The sequence below is a fragment of the Acomys russatus genome, chromosome 21, assembly GCF_903995435.1.
Source record: "Acomys russatus chromosome 21, mAcoRus1.1, whole genome shotgun sequence".
NCBI lineage: Eukaryota > Metazoa > Chordata > Mammalia > Rodentia > Muridae > Acomys > Acomys russatus.
This window is the reverse complement of record NC_067157.1, coordinates 44,628,490-44,651,216: the sequence shown is the minus strand read 5'-3', so window position 1 is coordinate 44,651,216 and position 22,727 is coordinate 44,628,490. Positions and strand designations below refer to the sequence as shown.

The 22,727-nt window shown below is 41.6% G+C and overlaps 1 protein-coding gene across 1 annotated transcript in view; it reads left to right on the top strand.

The window, feature by feature from the left end:
* Katna1 (katanin catalytic subunit A1) overlaps nt 1-22,153 on the top strand; it is a 30,728-nt gene extending 8,575 nt beyond the window's left edge. The window contains exons 2-11 of the mRNA XM_051164646.1: nt 1,696-1,870; nt 3,453-3,610; nt 5,653-5,833; nt 6,742-6,863; nt 13,217-13,322; nt 14,654-14,812; nt 19,201-19,327; nt 20,151-20,285; nt 21,210-21,336; nt 21,842-22,153. Coding sequence (XP_051020603.1) covers nt 1,703-1,870; nt 3,453-3,610; nt 5,653-5,833; nt 6,742-6,863; nt 13,217-13,322; nt 14,654-14,812; nt 19,201-19,327; nt 20,151-20,285; nt 21,210-21,336; nt 21,842-22,040 — 1,482 coding nt within the window. The 5' untranslated portion in view covers nt 1,696-1,702 and the 3' untranslated portion in view covers nt 22,041-22,153. The remainder of the gene's footprint in view (nt 1-1,695; nt 1,871-3,452; nt 3,611-5,652; nt 5,834-6,741; nt 6,864-13,216; nt 13,323-14,653; nt 14,813-19,200; nt 19,328-20,150; nt 20,286-21,209; nt 21,337-21,841) is intronic.
* Nucleotides 22,154-22,727: the final 574 nt, after the last annotated feature.

Genomic DNA, 22,727 nt, shown 5'->3' with positions numbered 1-22,727 from the left:
GGATAGTCTACTGATGTACAAAGGAGTAAAACACATATCTCCCTCATACTTCTCCCTCCTCTCAGTTTTCCTGTGATCCGTCTTGGTCATCTTGCTACTTCCCCAAGCCTGAAGTGCCACTCATTGTAGCCTAGCAAGCAGCTGGCATTCTTTCCCTACAGTGTTGCAGATTTGCTTTTCTAGTCTCATGGCCACCACCCTCATCCAGATCATCCCACTGCAGAACATGCAGCCCCTTCGAGCTGTCTTCCACTGTTATCTGTACGTAACAGAATAAGCAGTCATTGCCACCATTATCAACGCTGGCATTATCAAGTGCCTAATTCTAATGCTTTATTTATGTCCATCTTCACATATCTATGTCCTCCTACTAACTGCAAATAACTTAGTTCTTATGTGCAGAGACTTTTATTGAAGACATACTTATCTGCAAAGTAGCCCACTTTGATTTCCAGCTCAGGATCCTCCTTCCTTGGACCCCAGTTGCTGGTGTTAGAAGCCTGAGTTGTCATGCCTGGTGCCAAGTTACTTATTTTTATTTATTTACTTGTACTGAGGATTAAGTGTAGGACCTCCTGAATGCTAGACAAGTACTCCTCTGTTGACCAGTATCCTGAGCACCCACATTTTTGCTTGTTTGTTTACTCAGTTATGTGGTTTGACTGAGTTGCTCAGGCTCACATTGAACTTGCTGTGAGGCCAGATTGGCCTCAAACTTGTGATCCTGCTGCCTCAGCTCCCAAGTAGCTGTGATTACAGGCATGTTGTTTTAAACACAATCCCAATTGTTCAGTTTCACCGATGAAGACTCAGGAGCCAGATTCTGGGGTGAAAACTTACTAGCTCAGAGAGGCAGAGGAAGCACCTGCTGACCTTCTTACTCAGCTCACATCTCCATGCTGTCTTAAATACTCTTCAACTCAATGTCCCCCTTTCTACTTCCTGTGTGTCTATTTTTCTACTTCCCTTCCCATGTTCACTTCCTGCTAATCTGGTTGCTTGTTCCACCTCTTGACCTAGGGTTAACTTTATGTAGCTCTTAGATTAAAGGAGTGTGCTATGGCTGAGCCACACCACAAGTACTTGTTTACAGTAAACAGAAAGCTCTAGGATCAAAAGCTAAGCCCTACCCAAGATGTTTCCTTAAGGATGGAATTGTAGGTGTGATTGTAGAGATGGTGTCACGTGTGTTATTATTGTAAACTTAATTTTTAAAAAATTAATTGTTCAGACTGGAGTAATGGCTCAGTGGTTAAGAGCACTGGCTGTTTTTCCAGAGGGCCTGCCTGGTTCAATTCTCAGCACCAACACTGTGGCTCACAGCTGGCTGTCACTTCAGTCTCAGAGTTACCATACACCTTCCCTGCCCTCTGCACACACTGCATATACATGGTATATAAACATACAAAAGACAAAATACTCAATACATATAAAATAAATGAATTATTTAAAAATTTGTTATTTTGTCGATGTAGGGTAGGTATATCTGTGTATGTGGAAGTTAGGAAATTTGATTTTCTTGTTTCACCTTTATTTGAGTTCATTGGATTAAAGCTGGGTGATCTGAATTGTCTCACTGGACCCATGTAAACTTCCTTCTTAGAGGAGCCCTACAAAGCATGGTTTTAAAACAACTTTGTGCTTACTCTTACAAGATGTATAACATGAAAATGCTTCTTGCTTCTTCTTTCTTAGCTTACACATGAGCATGAGTCTTCTGATGATTAGTGAGAATGTAAAGCTGGCTCGTGAGTATGCATTGCTGGGAAACTATGACTCTGCTATGGTCTATTACCAGGGAGTTCTTGACCAAATTAACAAGTATCTATACTCAGTCAAAGACACGTACCTCCAGCAGAAGTGGCAGCAGGTAAGAACTATGGCTACATGTTTAATTTTCAGAGAACTTAGATTAACTTCCAGTGATGTATACACATACAGAGAGTATAGCATTATTTTGTTCATTTGTTGGGGGGTATTTGTTTGTTTTGGTTGGGTTTTTTGTTTGTTTGTTTGTTTTGATTTTTGTTTCTTTGAGACAGTGTTTCTTTGTATAGCCTTAGCTGTCCTAGTATCTTTGTAGATCATGCTGGCCTCAAATTCACAGAGATTCACCTGCATCTGCCTCCTGAGTGCTGGGATTAAAAGCATGCACCACCACCACCAGGCCTTGGAGAGTATAATTTTATTACATGGATTTTTGTTGTTGTTTTGTTTTTTGTTTTGTTTTCTGAAACAGGGTCTCTCTGTGTAGCCTTGGCTATCCTGGACTCACTTTATAGACCAGGCTGGCCTCCAACTCACAGTGATACACCTGCCTCTGCCTCCCAAATGCTGGGATTAAAGACATGTGTCACCACACCCGGTGCAAATTCTTGAAGAATCTTTTTTCCTATACAATTTTACAAAGCTGATCATATTTGAATCCCATTTAAGGAATTTTAGACACCAAGGACCAGAAGAAAATTACAGTTGGAAACCATGGAACTTACAAATCTAGGTTATGGAAGCATTTACCAGGGTTCAGCCGTTGTAACAGGAAAGAATGTTACAGAAATGAGGGTCCTGTTGAGCGTGAAATACGAGTTCGTGGCTGCTTTTTAAATATGGCGCCACATGCGTCTGTAATGCCTAGACAGCAGTAGCCTCTTTTTGAAATGAACTTTTCCTTCAATCTGACGCTCCATGTTTATGATACCAGGAGGGAGACATACTTTAAAAATAAATAAGTAAAAAAAAAAAAGTCACTTTAAATGTATGGTTAAGTAGTGTTAAATACATTCAGCATATTGTACCATGACCACATGTAATGGAACTTAGTTGTGTATGTAAAACTTAACTAAGCCCAAGAAGGCGATGCACACCTGCAATCCTAGCACTTTGGCGGCTCAGGCAGAGGATGATGAATTTGAGGCCACTGTACAATACTCACGGGACCTTGTTAAAAATCAAAATCAGTTAATTAAATAGTAAAGCATCAAAGGGCAACTTGTTACAGTTTGATTTTTGCCAAATTTGAAAATTGCAACTGACCTTTCAATTGATAGCAATTTAGCCAGGATTTGTATTAAAAGATTTATTTTTATTTTGTGTTTAAGTGTTTTGCCTGCATGTATGTCTGTGCACAAGGTACATACATTGTCCAACGAGGCCAGAAGAGGGCATCAGATCCCTGGGAACTGGAGTACAGATGGTTGTGAGCTGCTATGTGGGTGCTGTGCGTGTGCCTCTTACCCTCTGAGGCACTTCTCCAGCCCCTTAGGCAGCGTTTTAAGTCATTCTTTCAGAGTTAATTTTCCAATTAAAACGAGAAAATTAAAGAATCGTTAGAGTTTTGTGAAGATGTTTGATGTGGTCTGATGGCGGCTACTCATATAGAAAGTAATCCTAAATTTAACCTGGGCAGTGATTTATTAAGGACATTTAGAGGAGCTTTCTTTTTTTGAAACTAGGTTTGGCAGGAAATAAATGTGGAAGCTAAGCATGTTAAGGATATCATGAAAACACTTGAGAGCTTTAAACTGGACAGCACTCCTTTGAAAGCTGCGCAGCATGAGCTTCCAGCTTCTGAAGGAGAAGTCTGGTCCCTGCCTGTTCCTGTCGAACGACGGTAAGTGCATAATTGCTAGGAACTAGCCCAAGAAGCTGACAGCCCTGGCCTAGGTCCATATCTAGGAGAAGGGTAGGGTTGCTGGGGACAGGGATAGGTGGGAACTTTATACTGAAATGGCCTTTCAGAATTGTGTAAATGGGTATCAAGTTTAGATGGAAGTTAGCTAGAAGTAGGCTTTGGTATGTGGGCTGAAAGCAGAGGGCTCAGAGTTGCCTTAGGGACTGAGACTATCTGGGAACTGAAATCTTCACTCTCTGTGGCTATTGGAAAACTGTCTAGAACTCAGATTTTTTTTTCTTAAGTAAATTGAGGAAGTTAGACTGACAGGTTTTTTAGCCTGCTTGGTTTTCCTTGTACTTGCACCCCCAGCTTTCTTCTATCAAGTAAGCAAATGAATAATCAGTCAAGTACCAGGTAGTGGTGGTGGCACATGCCTGTAATCCCAGCACTTAGGAGGCAGAGGCAGGTGGCTCTCTGTGAGTTTGAGGTCAACCTGCTCTACAGAGAGAGTTCCAGGACAGCCAAGGCCACACAGAGAAACCATGTCTTGAAAAACAGAACATGAACCAAACCAAACCAAAACAATGAGTGAAATTGCTGTTTACTACAATGCTGTTCCTAGCTAACCATGCTTAGTGTCACTTTATACTTCTTAAGTGACAAGCGTTTTTGTAGATGTCCATTACTTGTTTCACATAATAAATTTCCTTTTTGTATTATGGCTTTAAATATATGAAATGTTTTGGCTGTCTGGGAAGAACACTATGACTTCATTCTTTGTCTCCTAACTGGCCCAGTTTAAATATTCTGTCACTGCTTCTTTAAATGTTTATTGTATTTTGTAAAAACTGGCTGTTCATATTGAACATGTGTAGATTTCTGAGTATTGCCTAGGCTGTATGGATCATTTATTTCTCATAATAAATCTTCCAATAAGCCATGTTTTATTTTTTCTATAGTAAAAACAACTAAGGTGCACTGATGTTAGACAGCATACCTTCTTTGTGTTGACGTGTAGACCGAGCCACTTGACGATATGTTCTTTCCATTATGTTCTTTTGGGGTTTTGTATTTTTACTCATCCCACATAAATGAAAGAGCCAGTAAATATAGAGGCCTAAATTCTGCCCCTGAAATCACAATGAAACAAGTGGGTTATATATGAGCATAAGGCACCTTCTGTTAATTTTTGTAATTTCTACTAGTATTTATTTTTCTTTACCTACTTAATGTGTATGAATGTTTTGTCTTCATGTACACATGTCTACCACCTGTGTGCCTGGTGCCTGCCGAAGCTAGAAACAGACACTGGATCCTGAGAGTGGAGTCACAGGCAGCTGTGAACCACTTTGTGGATCCTAGAAACTGAGAATCCAGGTCCTCAGCAAAAGCAACAACTGCTCTTACCTGCTAAGCCATCTGTGCAAGCACCACCTTTTTTTTTTTTTTTTTTTCTTTTGAAACAGGGTCTCACTATGTAGCCCTGACCTGGGACTTGCTATGTATGCCTGGCCTCTAACGCATAGTGATTCACATTCCTCTGCCTTTCAAATGCTGGACTTAAAGGGCATGTACCACAATACTCAGCTTTCGTCATAGTCTCTTAGAATGGGAGATTATTAAAAACGTTAGTTAAACACTGAGAAATATGATATGTTCTAAGTGAACCACAGTGATTGCATGTGTAGCTGTGAGTAGAAGAAACCCAGCATTTTTGTTGTGTGCTGGTTGCTGTGGTAGAACAGTATTCTCTGATAATTGCTCTTTACTTCCCAGCACTCAGACTCGGCTTGATGTACAGTGATGTCCTAGGTGGAAGTGATTTTTACTTTCTTTTAGTTGTTTGTAAAGTAGGGTGGTATTGCATTCCTGTCACTGGCCATACCAGCCATGTCAGATTGAAATTTTAGATCCTGGGTTTCAGCATCCTGAAGTTTGTTACCCTGTTGTGTGCAGTTTTTGCATTAACTTCGTTAGTTCTCTGTGTATACCGGCTCCTTCAGGAATCAGCATAATTTTAATGATCTTGTGTTGTATAGACCCTCACCAGGACCTAGGAAACGCCAGTCCTCTCACTACAGTGACCCAAAACCACACAGTAACCGCCCAGGCACAGTTGTCAGAGTGCATCGTCCATCTGCACAGAATCTTCACAATGACAGAGGGAAAGTTGTTCGTAGTCGTGAAAAGAAAGACCAGAATAAAGGAAGAGAGGAAAAGGTAAATGTTGCTGCCTTCAAGGAGAAGGTTGGGCCTGGAGAGATGTTCAGAGGTTAAAGTGCACTTGCTGCTCTTCCTGAGTTAGACTCCAGCACCTACATGGGGAGCTCACACACAGCTGCAGGGCCTGCAGCTGCAGGGAATCCCACACTCTTTTGGTCTCTGTAGGCAGTTGCACACATATGGGGCACACACACACACACACACACACACACACACACACACACACACACACACACACACACACACACACACCCCGCCAACAGCAAATGAAAACAAATTTTTAAAAATTTCTTTTATGTATATGAGTGTTTTGTCTGTGTGTACACTTGCACACCAGAAGAGGGCATTGGATTCCATAGGACTACAGTTACAGCCATGTAGCTGCTGGGAATTGAACTCAGAACTTCTGGAAAAACAGCCAGTGCTCTTACCACTGAGCAATCTCTTCAGTTTCCCTCAAAACAAGATCTTTTTAAATGAGTCATTTGTTAGCCTTAGAAATTAAGATTTGAAACACTGGGAACCACCGTTTCAGTCATCGGTTTGCCACATCTGCCGTAGAATCTCTACTGCACGTGTAGGGTTCCTAGTCACCAATCAGGAAGCATTTGGCTGCCCTTGGGTTTTATGGGGAGTTTCCCTTTTAAAAATTTTTGAAGCCAGGTGTGCTGGGACATGCCTTTAATCCTAGCACTCAGGAGGAGGAGGCTGGTGTGTTTTTCTGAGTTTAGGCCAGCCTAGTCTACATAGTGAGTTCCAGACCAGCCAAGACTACATAGAGAGACCCTCTCAACCTACCCCCTCTCCCCCAAAAATTGTGTGTGTGTCTATATACACACACGTGCCAAAAACCAAATAATACTTTTCAGTCAATTAAAAGCTTCTGTTTTTACTTCCTCGTGTAGAACAAGTCACCTGCTGCAGTTACAGAACCAGAGGCAAATAAATTTGACAGCACTGGATATGACAAGGACTTAGTAGAAGCTTTGGAAAGAGATATAATTTCTCAGAATCCCAATGTTCGGTGGTAAGTCACATCACAAGGTAACTGAACGGATGGTTTTGAAAGCAGAACTAGAGAAAAGCTGGTCATGTGCTAAGATCTGCTGCTGAGGATGAACTAGAGGATGGACAGTGCAGGCAGCACATGCAGGGAAACCCGTCTTCCACTGAGGCTGTGCCACTTTGTGGTCTTGAGAGTTTTCTTTTTGTTTGTTTTGAGACAGGGTTCCCTGTAGACCAGGCTGGCGTAGCCACTGTGGCATTGAACTTTAGTCCTTTTAGCTGAGTGCTGAGGGGACAGACACACATTGCCATGTGCAGTGCACGTGGTGATGGTGAGGACTCCAGGACCTCTGCCTGCTTCACATGCACTAAACCCACTGAACCCCATAACCCAGGCCTTAGGCCACATTTTTTTTGCTTGCTTGTTTGTTTGTTTGTTTTTGTTTTTCGAGACAGGGTTTTTCTGTGTAGCCTTGGCTGTCCTGGACTTACTTTGTAGACAACGCTGGCCTCAAATGCAGAGCAATCCACCTGCCTCTGCCTCCCAAATGCTGGGATTAAAGATGTGCACCACCGTGCCTGGCTAGTACACATTTTTAAAGTTTCATTTATATTTTTATATATAATAATATATTATTTTTTATATTTTTAAGTTTATTTGTATTTTGCATCTTGAAGTTTATTATTTCATGTGTATGGATGTTTTGCCTGCTTACATGTCATTGTATCACATGTGTACAGTGCCTTTGAAGGAAAGAAGATGGGGTGGTTCCCCTAGAACTGGTGTTATAAATGTTTGTGAGCCTCATTGTCAGTGCTGGTGACCAAACCTGTCATTCTGCAAGAGCCAGCCTCTGTTTTGTTTGTGTTTGTGTGTGTGATATTGGTTATTGAGTGCAGGGTCTCTTACATGTGAGGCAAGTTGTCTGCCAACTGAATATTCCCAGCTCCTGGAGATTGTTTTAACATGTGATAGACAAAGTGGGACAAAGACAACACAATTTCATCTTTTGGGCCCCCTTCTAATGGAAAAGGTTGTTTGTTTTAAACTTTTACTTTATGTGTGTATGTATGATAGGGCGGAGCATGGCTGTGCAACAGATTGGAGAGGACAACTTTGTGGATGCTGTTCTCTCTCTCATGTCTCTGTGGGCTCTGAGGGTCAGGTCCTCTGGCTTGTACAGGAACCACTTTCACGTACTGAGCCATCTTGCCAACCCTAAGTGGAGATTTTTAATGTGTGCATCTTGTTTACATGTATAACTTATGGTAGATGTTGTTTGATTTTTATTAGTACAAGATTCTCAACTTTATTTGTATCTAATAAAAGATCTGTCTATATATATTTTTCCTGAGACAGAGTTTCTCTTTGTAGGTTTGGCTATCCTGTACTTGCTTTGTAGACCAGGCTGGCCTTGAACTTCATTTGCCTCTGCCTACTGTGCCTAGCTATATCTTTTTTTAAAAAAATTCACTTTACATCTCGATTGCATCCCCTCTCTCTTCTCAGCCTCCCCCTCCCACCCTCTTCCCCTTGCCCCTCCTTTCTCGCCCTCCCCCCTCTCCCTTCTCTTCCCTTCTCCTTCTACAGCAGAGTGTCATGAACAGTGTCGGGGGTTGGCGCGCTCCTGTGGGGTGGGTCTCAGGTAGGGCCAGGCATTGGTTGGTCATTCCCTCAAATTTCTGCTCTATCTTTATCCCTGTGCATCTCGTAGGCAAGGTAAATTTGGGGGATCTATACCTTTTTACAACAGTGTATTATTGTTGTTTTAAATGTATTTGTATTATCTGTAGGGCCTAATAATTGTTTATTATCTGGCATATAATTATTATTACTTTAGTATAACGGCCTAGCAATCAATCAAAACACAGACACTTGTTATGTTTTAAAATAGCCTTAGTCAACCTCGGGTAGGGCAGATATCAATCTTCTAAACTATTTCTTATAGTGCTGCCCCAATCTTATGCCATCTGTTTCTAATAACTTGTATCAGGTACCTCCCATCCATAATCCCAAATACTTGCTAATATTCTTCATCTGGGCTGAATCTCCATCCATGCCTGCCACGTGTTTCTCTTCCATTTAACCCATGGCGACCTTCCTCTCTTCCCTTTTCGGAACCCTCGGGTCTTTCCTCCTCTGTGGTCTCTCTTTTTTCTTCCCAGGATATCACCCCCCCCCCCCTCTCCCTTCTCTCCCCTCCCTCCTCTCTCCTCTCTCTCCCTTCTCTCCCTTCTCTCCCCTCTCTCCCCTCTCTCTCCTCTCTCCTCTCTCTCTCAACCTGGGAACCTTAGCCACACCTCTATCTTCTCTGCCCTGCCCAGGTGGGATGGCTTTTTATTAATCAAAAGGTGGGTCACAGAGACACCAAGCAGTAATTAGCATCAGAATACATTAGACCATCCCCCAACGTATTATAAAAGCTCACTCTTCCACAAGTTATATAGCTATATTCTGTTACATACTTTCTATTACAATATAGATGATTAATGGGTATTTTTATAATTAAACATTTTTAGTAGTTGATACTTATAAAATAAAATATATTTTGATAATACTGCTATATGCACTAGTAGTATGGTAGGTATTCTTGTGGCTGGGGAGACCATCATAATGATGCTGACGATTCTTTTTTTTTTTTTTTAATTTTTTATTATTAATTTATTCTTGTTACATCTCAATGGTTATCCCATCCCTTGTGTCCTCCCATTCTTCCCTCCCTCCCCTTTTCCCCTTATTCCCTTCCCCTATGACTGTTCCTGAGGGGGATTACCTCCCCCTGTATATGCTCATAGGGTATCAAGTCTCTTCTCCGTAACCTGCTGTCCTTCCTCTGAGTGCCACCAGGTCTCCCCCTCCAGGGGACATGGTCAAATGTGAGGCACCAGAGTACGTGAGAAAGTCGTATCACACTCTCTACTCAAGTGTGGAGACTGTTCTGACCATTGGCTAGATCTGGGTAGGGGTTTAAAGTTTACCGCCTGTATTGTCCTTGGCTGGTGCCTTAGTTTGAGCGGGACCCCTGGGCCCAAATCTGCCTATCATAATGTTCTACTTGTAGGTTTCTAGGACCCTCTGGATCCTTCTACTTTGCCATTCTCCCATGCTTCTCTCATCTAGAGTCCCAATAGGATGTCCTCCCCTCTGTCCCAGTTTCCTGGTAAGTGAAGGCTTTTGTGGGACATGCCCCTTGGGCTAGTATGCAGATATGAGTGAGTATATACCATTTAAGTCTTTCTGCTTCTGGGTTAACTCACTTATTATGATCATTTCTAGCTCAATCCATTTATCCACTAATTTCGGGAATTCCTTGTTTTTAATAGGTGAGTAGTATTCCATAGTGTATATGTACCACAGTTTCTTTATCCATTCTTCTACTGAGGGACACTTAGGCTGTTTCCATGATCTGGCTATTATGAATAAGGCTGCTATGAACATGGTTGAGCAAATTTTCTTGTTGTGTGCTGGAGCATCTTCTGGGTATGTTCCAAGGAGTGGAATAGCTGGGTCTTGAGGAACCCTGTTCCCATTTTTCTGAGTTAGCACCAGATAGATTTCCAAAGTGGCTGTACTAGTTTGCATTCCCACCAGCAATGAAGGAGTGTTCCTCTCTCCCCACATCCTCGCCAGCATGTGGTGTCACTTGAGTTTTTGATCTTAGCCATTCTGATGGGTGTAAGATGGAATCTCAGAGTTGTTTTGATTTGCACTTCCCTGATGACTAAGGAGGTTGAGCATTTCTTTAAGTGTTTCTCAGCCATTTGATATTCCTCTGTTGAGAATTCTCTGTTTAGTTCCAAGCCCCATTTCTCAATTGGGTTTTTTGGTTTGGTGGTGTTTAGTTTCTTGAGTTCTTTATATATTTTGGATATTAGACCTTTGTCAGATGTAGGGTTGGTGAAGATCTTTTCCCAGTCTGTAGGCTGTCGCTTTGTTCTCTTGACAGTGTCTCCAGCCTTACAGAAGCTTCTCATCCTCATGAGGTCCCATTTATTAATTGTTGACATTAAGGCCTGGGCTGTTGGTGTTCTGTTCAGGAAGTTGTGTCCTGTGCCAATGTGTTCCAGGCTCTTCCCCACTTTTTCTTCTAAGTGACTTAGTGTCTCTGGTTTTATGTTGAGGTCTTTAATCCACTTGGATTTGAGTTTTGTACAAGGTGACAAATATGGGTCCAGTTGCATTTTTTTACACATAGACCTCCAGTTAGACCAGCACCATTTGTTGAAGATGCTATCCTTTTTCCATTGAATGGATTTGGCTTCTTTGTCGAAAATCAAGTGACCATATGTGTGTGGATTCATATCTGGGTCTTCGATTCGATTCCACTGATCAACCAGCCTGTTGCTGTGCCAGTACCAAGCTGTTTTAATTACTATTGCTTTATAGTACAGTTTGAGATCAGGTATGGAGATTCCTCCGGAGCACCTTTTATTGTACAAGATTGTTTTAGCTATTCTGGGTTTTTTGTTTTTCCATATGAAGTTCAGAATTGAACTTTCAATGTCTTTAAAAAATTGTGTAGGTATTTTGATAGGGATTGCATTGAATCTATAGATTGCTTTTGGTAGGATGGCCATTTTTACTATGTTAATTCTCCCGATCCATGAGCAAGGAAGATCATTCCATCTTCTCAGGTCATCTTCAATCTCTTTCTTCAGAGTTTTGAAATTTTTTTCAAACAAGTCCTTCACTTGCTTAGTTAGAGTGACTCCTAGATATTTTATATTGCTTGTGGCTAATGTGAAGGGTGTGGTTTTCCTAATTTCTTCCTCTGCAAGCTTGTCATTTGTGTGTAGGAAGGCTACAGACTTTTTTGAGTTAATTTTGTATCCAGCTAATTTGCTGAAGTGCTGACGATTCTTTTCACTCTGGCATCTGCCTCTTAGTAGAGTGGGAAGCACAGGAGCTGTCTCTGCTGTATGCCCTGTTTATTATTTTTTTAATGGCCATTCTTCTAAGCCATTAGCAGCTATAAGATGTCTGGGGCTGCAAAGATGGCTCAGTCATTAAGAGCACTAACTGCTCTTCCAGAGGATCTGGGTTCAGATTCCAGCAACCAACATTAGCTTATGTAACTCCAAAATCTGACACCCTTCCACAGACATACATGCAGGCAAAACACCAAAGCACAGTAAAAAATAAAATAAAATAAACGAATTTTTAAAAAGATAAAATGCTCTCTATGGTAATGCAAATTTAGCATCCCTAACATGAAAATCAGAGGTCTAAAAACACACCAAAATCAACATTTTGTTGTTGTTTTTCAAGACAGAGTTTCTTTGTGTTCTCTTGGCTGTCCTGGAATTTATGTTGTATACCAGGCTGACATGGAACTCAAGAGGTCCACCTGCCTCTACCTCCTGAGTACTGGGATGAAAGGTGTGTGCTACCACCACCTGGTTATTGCATATATTTTCTTTCTTTCTTTCTTCCTTTCTTTCTTTCTTTCTTTCTTTCTGGTTGGCTGTCTTTCTGTCTCTCTCCCTCCTTCTCTCTCTCTCTCTGGTTTTGTTTGCTTGTTTTGTTTTTGAGACAGGTTTTCTTTGTGTATTATCCTTGGCTGTGCTGGAACTCACTCTGTATACCAGGCTGGACTTAGCTCAGAGATCCACCTGCCTCTGCCCTGAAGGCTGGGAATAAAGATGTCAGCCAGCACCGCCCGTAGGATATATTTTCAAGTGTAGAGTTAAACTGCTCTCCTCTGTGGGAAGAGGCTCCTCCTTCGTGCTTGATTGTATCATTCTTTTCTCCTACCTAAGGCCTTGAGCCACAGTTTTTATTTTCTTTTTTAAAAAAAGATTTATTTTTTTATGTATATAGTATGCATCAGCTCACATTATAGATGGTTGCTTGGAATTGAACTCAGGACCTCTGGAAGAGCAATCACTGCTCTTAACCACTGAGCCATCTCTCTAGTCTCGAGTCACAGTTTTTCACACAAAGCCATTACCCTTCGAAAGTTTGGAGAGTATTAGATAAAATTGATCTGAACAGCTCATCTGGTAAAGTGTATGCAAATATTCCCAACTGGAAACATTTATGGTCCAAGCTTTTTAGTTAAGGAGATACTCAAACCTTGACGTAGGTCGTAGCACATCACAAGTTTTACACTAACTTGGCAGCATAGAGAATGATCGAAGGAAATGTATGTTCTCACAAGTTAAACTGAAAACCATTATTGCCAAGAACTGAAGCCTCTGTGTACACTGATTGGTGTGGTAAGACTAATCATATGTGTATTTTCCAGTGCCCAAGGAAGGAGTGAGCATTTTGTCTGTGGCATATAACCTGTGCTGGTGATGATTTCCAGGGTGATGATAGAGGATTGGATATGTAATCTAAGGGATTGCCTGATAAAGTATCTTTTCTTTCAGGGATGATATTGCTGATTTAGTAGAAGCTAAAAAGCTGCTTAAGGAAGCAGTGGTGTTACCAATGTGGATGCCAGAATTCTTTAAGGGCATTAGGAGACCGTGGAAAGTAAGTTTATATGCCAAGGCATCGTCAGAGTACATGGCAGTGCTGCTATGGAGAACCATTACTTACTGATAGCAGAGGAAGTAGAATAAGGGAAGATTTAAACCAGGTTTATAGCTCAAGCCTATAGTCCCAGCACTCAGGAAGCCGAGGCAGTAGGATCACCTTGGGTTTGAGGTAAGCCTGGGCTACTTAGTGAGTTCCAAGACAGACTGGATTAGAGTAAGGCCCGATCTCAATTTTTTTTTTTTTTTTTTTTTTGAGACAGGGTTTCTCTGTGTATCCTTGGCTGTCCTGGACTCACTTTGTAGACCAGGCTGGCCTGGAACTCATCCGCTGCCTCTGCCTTCCTAGTGCTGGGATTAAAGGCATGTGCCACCACGCCCAGCTCGTCAAAAAATATTTTTAAAAGAAAAATGTTATGTTGTATTATTCAGAATTTTGTTTTGATCAAAAGCTAATGCAAGGTTCCCAGAGTAATACAGTGTTCAGGATTATTCTACCTACACAGAACACACTGAGAATCACCTTCTGTCTGTACCTATGGCCCAGGTAGCTAGTGCATTTTATTTGTCATATCACATAATTTGTCATAGTAGTTTTGGAGTTGTTTTTGACAAATTCAGCAATATTTTTGTGTCATAATGGGTATTCTTAAAAATTCTGGAATATGAAAAGGAGCTATTTAAAACAATCTGGGTTAACAGTAAACATTTATCTGCTTCTTTAACATATCAATTATTAATAATTAATCTTTTGGTAATGATTAACAAATTAATAATTATCTGTATCCTTATTTGTTAATTGAATTCTAATTTTTTAATGTGATTATCTTCCTTTTGTGTAATAGAAAAGGTATTTGTGCCAATAGTGGCATATACTTTTTTTTCCTTTTTTAAATTAATTCATTCATATTACAGCGTATACTTTTAATTCCTGCACTTGGGAGGCAGAGATAGGTGGAGCTCTGAGTTTGAGCCCAGCCTGGTCTACATAATGAGTTCAAGGGCTAAATTAGTGAGATGCTATATAAAAAAATAAATTGTTCTGAAATAGCATCCATTTTTCTCTTTGCTCTTTGACACAGTGGTACATATAATTTTAGTGAGACTTGGTACTTAGTATAGTCAGTTAGAACAAGGACAAGCTTGTCCCACCTGACAGGGTGGTGTGCACTGATAGTCGCCTCCTGCAAGGAGTGGAGAAGGATGATCATTAGAGCCCAGGAGGACAAGACCAGGTTTGTCTTCATCATCCTCAAAAAATCAAAAACAAAAGGGGGAGGAAATAGCAATGGCAGATGAAGTCTTAGCTCACGGTGTTATATCGCACAGGGAGTACTGATGGTCGGCCCACCTGGCACTGGGAAAACCCTCCTTGCTAAAGCAGTTGCTACAGAATGCAAGACAACATTCTTCAATGTCTCCTCATCAACCCTGACTTCCAAATACAGAGGGGAGTCTGAGAAGCTTGTTCGTCTTCTGTTTGAAATGGTAATGTTTGAAACAGCTCTACCAGAGATCCAACTTTCTCTATTACATAGATAGGATAACACTCTGCCTAGGACTTGATTATGGTTATGAGTGACTTGGGTTTCTGTTTGTCTCCTTTCTGAGGTGGTTAGCATTACTAATGTGCTATAAGTGTCTAAAATAATTATGGCTGTTTGGTTTAAGTGTGTGTGTGTGTGTGTGTGTGTGTGTGTGTGTGTGTGTGTGTGTGTGTGTGTGTATGATAGGGTAGGGGCATACGCATACCACCAAATGCAAGTAGACATCAGAGGACATTTTTGTGGAGTTCATTCCTTCCACCCTTATGTAGATTCCAGGGCTAACACTTGTACAACAAGTGCTTTTGTCTGCTTCAACCATCTTGCCAGCTCCATAATTATGTTTGTTAAACAGCATGCTGTTCATGACATGGTAAAGCGCTGTGTCTTAACAAGCCAAAGATGAAGCTCTTAAGTAGCTCTGGAACTTAGATCACCTCCAGTCTTACCAGCTGTGCCAACGACCTTGGTTTTATTTCAATTGTGTGCCTTTGTATCTGTCTGTGTGAGGGTGTCTGCACATGATTGCAGGTGCCTGTGGAGACCTGAAGAGAGTGCTGAATGTCCAGAACTAAACTCCAGTTGTCCACAAGAGCAGTAACAACTCTTAACCACTGAGACATCTCTCCAGCCCGTCTTGGGTTTAATGCCCTAGTGTTTGAATTCTTTTCTTCAGTTCTTATTTTGAGTTTCCTTCCTTCCTTCCTTCCTTCCTTCCTTCCTTCCTTCCTTCCTTCCTTTCTTTCTTTCTATATTTCATTCTTTTTGCAGAATACTTATTAAGGCTGTTTAATATACAAATTTTCATTTGCTTTTTTTTTTTTTTTTGGTTTTGGTTTTGGTTTTCCCAAGACAGGGTTTTTCTCTGTGTAACCTTGGCTGTCCTAGACTTACTTTGTAGACCAGGCTGGCTTTGAACTCACAGCGATCCACCTGCCTCTGCCTCCCGAGTGCTGGGATTAAAGGCGTGCGCCACCACCGCCCAGCTTTTCCTTCTTTCTCCTCTTTTTTTTTTAAGAGAGAAAGAGGGGACTGGAGAGATGGCTCAGTGGTTGAGAGTACTGGCTGCTCTCCTAGAGCACCTGGATTTAGTCTCAGCACCATCATGACAGGTCACAATAGTCTACGGCCCCAGTCCTGAGGAATGTGACCTCCTCTTGTGGCCTCCTCAGGCACTGCACACACATGGCTCATAGGACATATATGCAGGCAAAACCCATCCATACACATAAAATAAAGTGGAAATATTTTACTGTTTTGAAATGAGAAAGGAAGAACATGAAATTGGGTGGGTAGAAAGCGGGGAAGCCTGGGAGGAAGAAGTTGGGGGACAGGGAAAGTATGATAAAAATGTACTACTGTATAAAAGCCTCAAATAAATAATAAAATAGGGGCCTTGACTGAAGGATCAGAAGTTAAATGTCACCCTCAGATACATGCAGAGATTGAACCACCCTATATGAGGCCCCATCTCAAAAACTAAAGCAATAATTAATTAGAACAGAGGCCTTAAGCACTGTACAGCATCCACTTGGAGAGATTCTGCGGAACATGAGAACATGTTAAAAGAAGTACCATCCACCTGGCATAGTGGCACATGCCTGTAATCTCAACATTCAAGCAGACGAGGTAGGATTGCTGTGGATTTTCAGCAAGCCAGGAGTATACAGCCAAGTCCCTGTCTCTAAACACAGATGACAGAAAAGCATGTCATCTCAGGTTACAAGAGAGGTGGATGGGTTAGGACGGAGGGAGTCCATTTTAAATCTGGACCCTAACTCTGGATTACAAGGGCTCGAATGCCAAAACTACAGGCACTGGCCTGTGACTCGGCCAGTGCTCATTTATCATTCAAGTAGTATACTCTTTAGAGCTGAAAAAGGATTTATTTAATGATGGTTAGGGTTTTTCCCAACCAGCTCCAGGGAAGCCAGTAAAGAGATGCTTCTGATATGCCTTTGTAAAGCTCAATATGGAAACAGGGCTATAAGTGGAGAGCGTGCTCAAGGTTGTGGGTTTGGAGAAAAGAATGATGCAAGCCAGCGTTTAGGAGGAAGCCTTTTCCCACAGAAGTTAGTTTACATCAATATAAAACTCACACTTGAAAACATTCAATAGCTAGCTGATGGTGATATACACCTTTAATCCCAGCACTGGTGAGGCAGAGGCAGGTTGATTTCTGAGTTCGAGGCCAGCCTGGTTTACAGAGCAAGATCCAGCACAGCCAAGGCTACACAGAAACCCTGACTGGGGGTGAGGTGGGGCAGAGTAGGGTGGGGTGCTTAAACAGTAACAGATAACATCAAGTACCAATGAGTCAGGATTTATATTAAAACAATTTACTTGTATCAGTGTAGTTTATGATGTCACAGAGGCAAACTGCATTTGTGTGTGTGCACATGTGGGTTTATGTGTGCAAAGATCTAAGTATGCATGTGGAGGCCACAGGTCAATCTTTGAGGTCTTACCTCAGGTGATGGCCACCTTGAGTTTTGAGATAATGTCTTTCACTGGCCTGGGACTGAACAATGCGATTAGGCAGCACAGCGCCCCAGGGATGTTCCTTTCTCTGCCTCCCTAGCTCTGGGATTACAAGACACACTACTACTACAACCAGTTTTCTTTTTGTTGTTGTTGTTTGTTTGTTTACATGAATGCTTGGTCCAGGTCCTTGCATTGCATTGCATTTTCCCAATTAAGCCATCTCCCAAGCCCATGAGGTGTATTTTAGTGTTTTCTAAATAAAGTAATGAAGGTGCAGAAAGGGAGGACTCCACTGGTGGTAACAGCCAGGAAAGTGACCGATAGGGAACCTGAACCCACTCAATTTAAGCTTAGTTCTCTTAATTTTGAGATATTGGCAGTACGCTTTCCCCTTTTCTCTCCAGCATTGGAAACATTGTGTTTTGGGGGGTGGTTTTTTGTTTTGTTTTATTTGTTTTTTGTTTTTGTTTTCAAAATTATCAGAGATTCTCCATCAGATTGCTAAGCCATTAAGAGCCTGTTTAAAAACTGCCTCCTTGCAATGTGCAATGGTGGACGCCTGTAATCCTAGGACTTGGGGGGGCAGACGCAGGCATATGAGTTTGAGGCCAGCCTGGTCTACAGAGCGAGTCCGGGCCAGTTAAGGCTACACTGAGAAACCCAGTCTCGAAACCTAAATAAATAAATAAATAAATAAATAAATAAATAAATAAATAGGCCATCTGCTTAGACTTTCTCTACTCGATGGACTATAATGTACAGGAATGGCTTCAGCCAAGCTTGCTGTAGAACTTGAGAATGTCCTCCTACCGTTGTCCGTATCGTTAATAGGGTACACAATAACACACATGCACACACACACGTTTTTGAGAGCCAGTTTAATTATATAGTAGAAAAAGATGTCTGTTTTTATTAGAAGCTGTTTCAGAGATGTGTTTGTTTGATGGTCCTCATCTGAAATTCCAACAGTGTAAATGAGCTCAAGGTCACCTAGAGGCGCATAGCACATTAAGGACATCTGGGATTCATTAGTCCCTGTGTCCAAAAAAGAAAGAAGATGGGACAACAAGATTGTTCAGTGGTTCCACCAAGTTTGTCAACTGAATTTGACCCCTGGGACCCACATGGTGAAAAGCAGGTGAACACCTGCAAATTGTCCTTTTATATATGCTCAGTGGCTCTCCTATACCCACATATACGTTTATGCACACAAATAAATATAATTTTTAAGCCATAAAATATGAGGCTATGCCTTCTTTTTCTTCCGTTAGGCTAGAGGGAAAGGTATAATATGGCAACCTCCTCAGCTGTTTTCTGGTGGTTTGGCTTTGTTTTGTTTAATATTTATTTATTATCATGTATACAATGCTCTGCCTGCACATACACCTGAAGTCCAGAAGAGGGCATCAGATCACATTATAGATGGTTGTGAGCCACCATGTGGTTGCTGGGAATTGAACTCAGGACCTCCGGAAGAGCAGTCAGTACTCTTAACCACTGAGCCATATAAGATTTGCTTATTTCTATTTTCTATGTGTGTATGTTCTGTGTACCATGTGTGTGCTTGTTCCTAAAGGCCAGAAGAGGGTGTCAGATCACCGCAACTGGAGTTACACAAAGTTGTGAGCTGCCCATTTGGATGCTGAGAACTGCGCTCAGGTTCTCTGCAGAGCCATTTTCCAGCTTGATGTCCCCCAGTTTCTAATCTATAAATTATTTCTGTGACACTGGGCCTTAAGTGTACTAGAAAAGTACTCTATCACGAGGTTGTACTCTTAGCCTCAGATTACTTTTAAATAAGAAAAATCAAACCCCTAAAACCTGGTATTGCTTGGTTTCTTCTTTTAGGCTCGATTTTACTCTCCAGCTACCATCTTTATTGATGAGATAGATTCCATTTGCAGCCGCCGAGGAACTTCTGAAGAGCATGAAGCAAGCCGAAGGGTAAAAGCTGAGCTGCTGGTTCAAATGGATGGTACGTACATGTCTGTGCTTGGATGAGTTTGGGATGGGCGATGGCTGTGTATGCTCTTCCAGTCAGTCAAGCTCTTCTCACATTCAGTATGTGCTGGGACTCCAGGTGGATGATAGAGGCGGGCGCTTAGGACGTGAGATCAGTAGCAGGAAATGGTTATACTTGGAGGGTGACATGTCAGAAATAATGGCATCGGCACACCAATCTTTGGTATATATATTGACCCCTTATGTTTAGCCACAGAACTCAAGTAGAAAGAAAAAACAGATTGGCCTTAAAGGTTATCTATGTTCTCACACATATGTATGAGTGTTTTGTTTTAATCTGTGTTTGTGCATCTTGTGCATTCCTGGTGCCAAAGGGGGTCAGAAGACGGTGTCGTGCTCCCTGGAACTGGAGTTACGGTTGTGAGCTGCCATGTGGTGCTCTTTTTTTGTTTTTCCAGATGGTTTCTCTGTGTAGCCTTGGCTGTCCTGGATTTCCTTTGTAGACCAGGCTAGCCTTGAACTCACAGCATTCTGCCTGCCTCTGCCTCCCTGAGTGCTGGGATTAAAGACATGTACCACCACGCCTGGCTGTGATTTTTAAAAAAATAATAATTTGGCAAATAATTGAGTTGAGCTGGTGTTATCATTAAATCCCGTATCAGTCATATTTTTGTGCATGGCAAAACCTCATTTTCCTTGGGCCACATACTCACAAGAGTCTTAGGGAGGCTGGGAGATTGCACTGCCTTGTATCACTGTGCACAGTTTTCGTGGTCTGTAAAGAACTGAGCTTTAAGAATCCCATTCAGTAGCTTTTATTCTTGCTACCCTTTTAGGTGTTGGAGGTGCCTCAGAAAATGATGACCCTTCCAAAATGGTTATGGTTCTGGCAGCTACTAATTTTCCCTGGGATATAGATGAGGCTTTACGACGCCGTCTTGAGAAGAGAATCTATATTCCTTTACCGTCAGGTATTGTAAGTCTTTCTTTTCTGGGGGCTGCAGTCATCAAGTAGTTTTATAGTTAATTTGATACTACCCTTCCTTGGAGAGGCAAATGCATGCTTTTTTTCCTTGTGTGGCTATTCACCTACATCTAGAACCTGGGAGCCTTGATGACTTGATAAGTGTGTTTGCTCCAAGACTTTGAACAAAGACTTAGTACTCTGTGGGTTTGAGGTGCACGTGGTCGCTTATGCCTGTAAATCCAGCACTCTTGGGCTAACACAGGAGGATGGTGAATCTGAGATCAGCCTGAGCTACATTATGAGCCCACCTTTAAAACTATCAGAAGCTGGGCATCGTAATGCAGACCTTTAATCCCAGCACTCGGGAGGCAGAGGCAGTCAGATCTCTTGAGTTCAAGGCAAAACTGCTTGTTTCTCTGTTAACCCAGTTAGCATTAAAATAATCAACTCATTTTTTTTTAATAATAAGCTTCACAACACAATAACTGAGCAGTTATTACATTACTCTGTTCTTAACCCTCCAAACTAATCTGGTTTCCTCCCAGTGTACATCCCAGAGATACTTGCACTTTGTAGCTTTCCCTGCTCCAGCTCCTAGCCTGATGTCACCTGGACCTCTCCCGTGGATCAATCCTCTACTTCCTCCTTTAACTCCTTCCCTGGATGGCAGGAAGTCCAGCTTTGTTCTCTCCCCTGCTCAGTGATTTGCTGTAAACTGAATTATTGGCGTATCAGCAGACAACTGGTGAGCAAGGTTTATAACATTGAGACAGGAGATTCTCAGAACAAGAACTGCAACCAGATATGGGAGGTACAGAAATCAGCATTTGGATTACACAATAACCTTATGCCTACAAAAGCTTCAACAGAAGAAACAATATTCTGTTCCCATCGAAGGCTTATATTTTCAATGTGTTTCTCCCATTAGCAAAAGGCAGGGAGGAACTGTTAAGAATAAGTCTGCGAGAGCTGGAATTGGCTGATGACGTTAACCTTGCAAGCATAGCAGAAAACATGGAAGGTTACTCAGGTGCGGACATTACCAATGTGTGCAGGTGTGTATCTCACTTTCTGTAATCATAAACTTCAAGTTTGTTTATATTAAGGCAGATGACCTACATTATCCAGGGGATCTAGCTCACTTGTAGAGCAGAGTGCTCTTCCTGCATGTACACCTGCATGCCAGAAGAGGGCATCAGATTTCCTTATGGTTGTGAGCCACTATGCTGGGAACTGAACTCAAGACCTCTGGAAGAGCAGACAGTATTCGTAACCACTGAGCTATCTCACCAGCCCTATTTCAAGCTTCTTTAGTGTACCTTTTTACTTTATCTTGGACTATGCTCGGCATTTATTACTTGAATTGATTAATATGCTATTTCATTATGGAGGATGCACTGCTAAAAAGCAACTCAAAGCAGGCCTTGTTTTCCAAGGTAAGATTTAATGCATATAATGTATATAAGATCTTAGAGAACTTAGCAGCTTTTTGTTTGTTTGGGTTTGTTTTTGGTTTTCAATCAGAGTAACACTTTGGGCTTTTTTAAAACTTAAACCTAGGGACGCATCCTTGATGGCCATGAGACGACGTATTGAGGGTCTAACCCCAGAAGAAATCCGAAACCTTTCAAGAGAAGAAATGCATATGCCTACCACCATGGAGGATTTTGAAATGGCTTTAAAGAAAGTTTCTAAGTCAGTATCAGCGGCAGACATTGAAAGATATGAGAAATGGATAGTTGAGTTTGGATCATGCTAGCTAAGTTCTCACATGTAAACTGTGAGAAATCTGCCTTAAGTCTTTGAAAAATGATTAAATGTAGTATTTCATTGCAGTGAGTGCTGTATTTTTTTAAACTTTCATAATGGTGTTCTGAATAAAGGCAGTACTTTTAAGCTGCACACTGTTTTAGTTTATAAATATAGCATCTTTCCCACTGCGTGTTGCTGCTGTTCTGTGCTAATAGCTGAAAACTAGCACACTCTTACCCGTGCAGCTAATTAAAGCTTAGCAGACGGAGGATGTCTGCTTTCTCCTCTGGTATCATGCAGCTTCTCTCCTCTTTCTGTCAAGGTAAGAATGGGGCTCTTGGGGTTGGAGAGATGGCTCTATGGTTAAGAGTGCATAGGGCTCTTGAAAAAGCCTGGGTTCAGTTCCCAGCACCCATGTGGGGCAGCTTCAAGGGGGAAACTGCCTCTGGGATCCTTTGACACCTGTATGCACATGTGCATGTACACATACACACTTAAAAATAAAATATTCAGGAAAAAATTTAGGACTCATTAATGTTCATTTAAAGGGGTATGTGTGAGAAAATACAGCATTTTCTGAATAACTTTTGAGATAGAGAAGGTCAAAGTCTCATTATATAGCCCTGCCTGGAACTCACTGTTTAGAACAGACTGGCCTTAAACTCAGAGAGGTCTACCTACGTCTGCCTCCCAT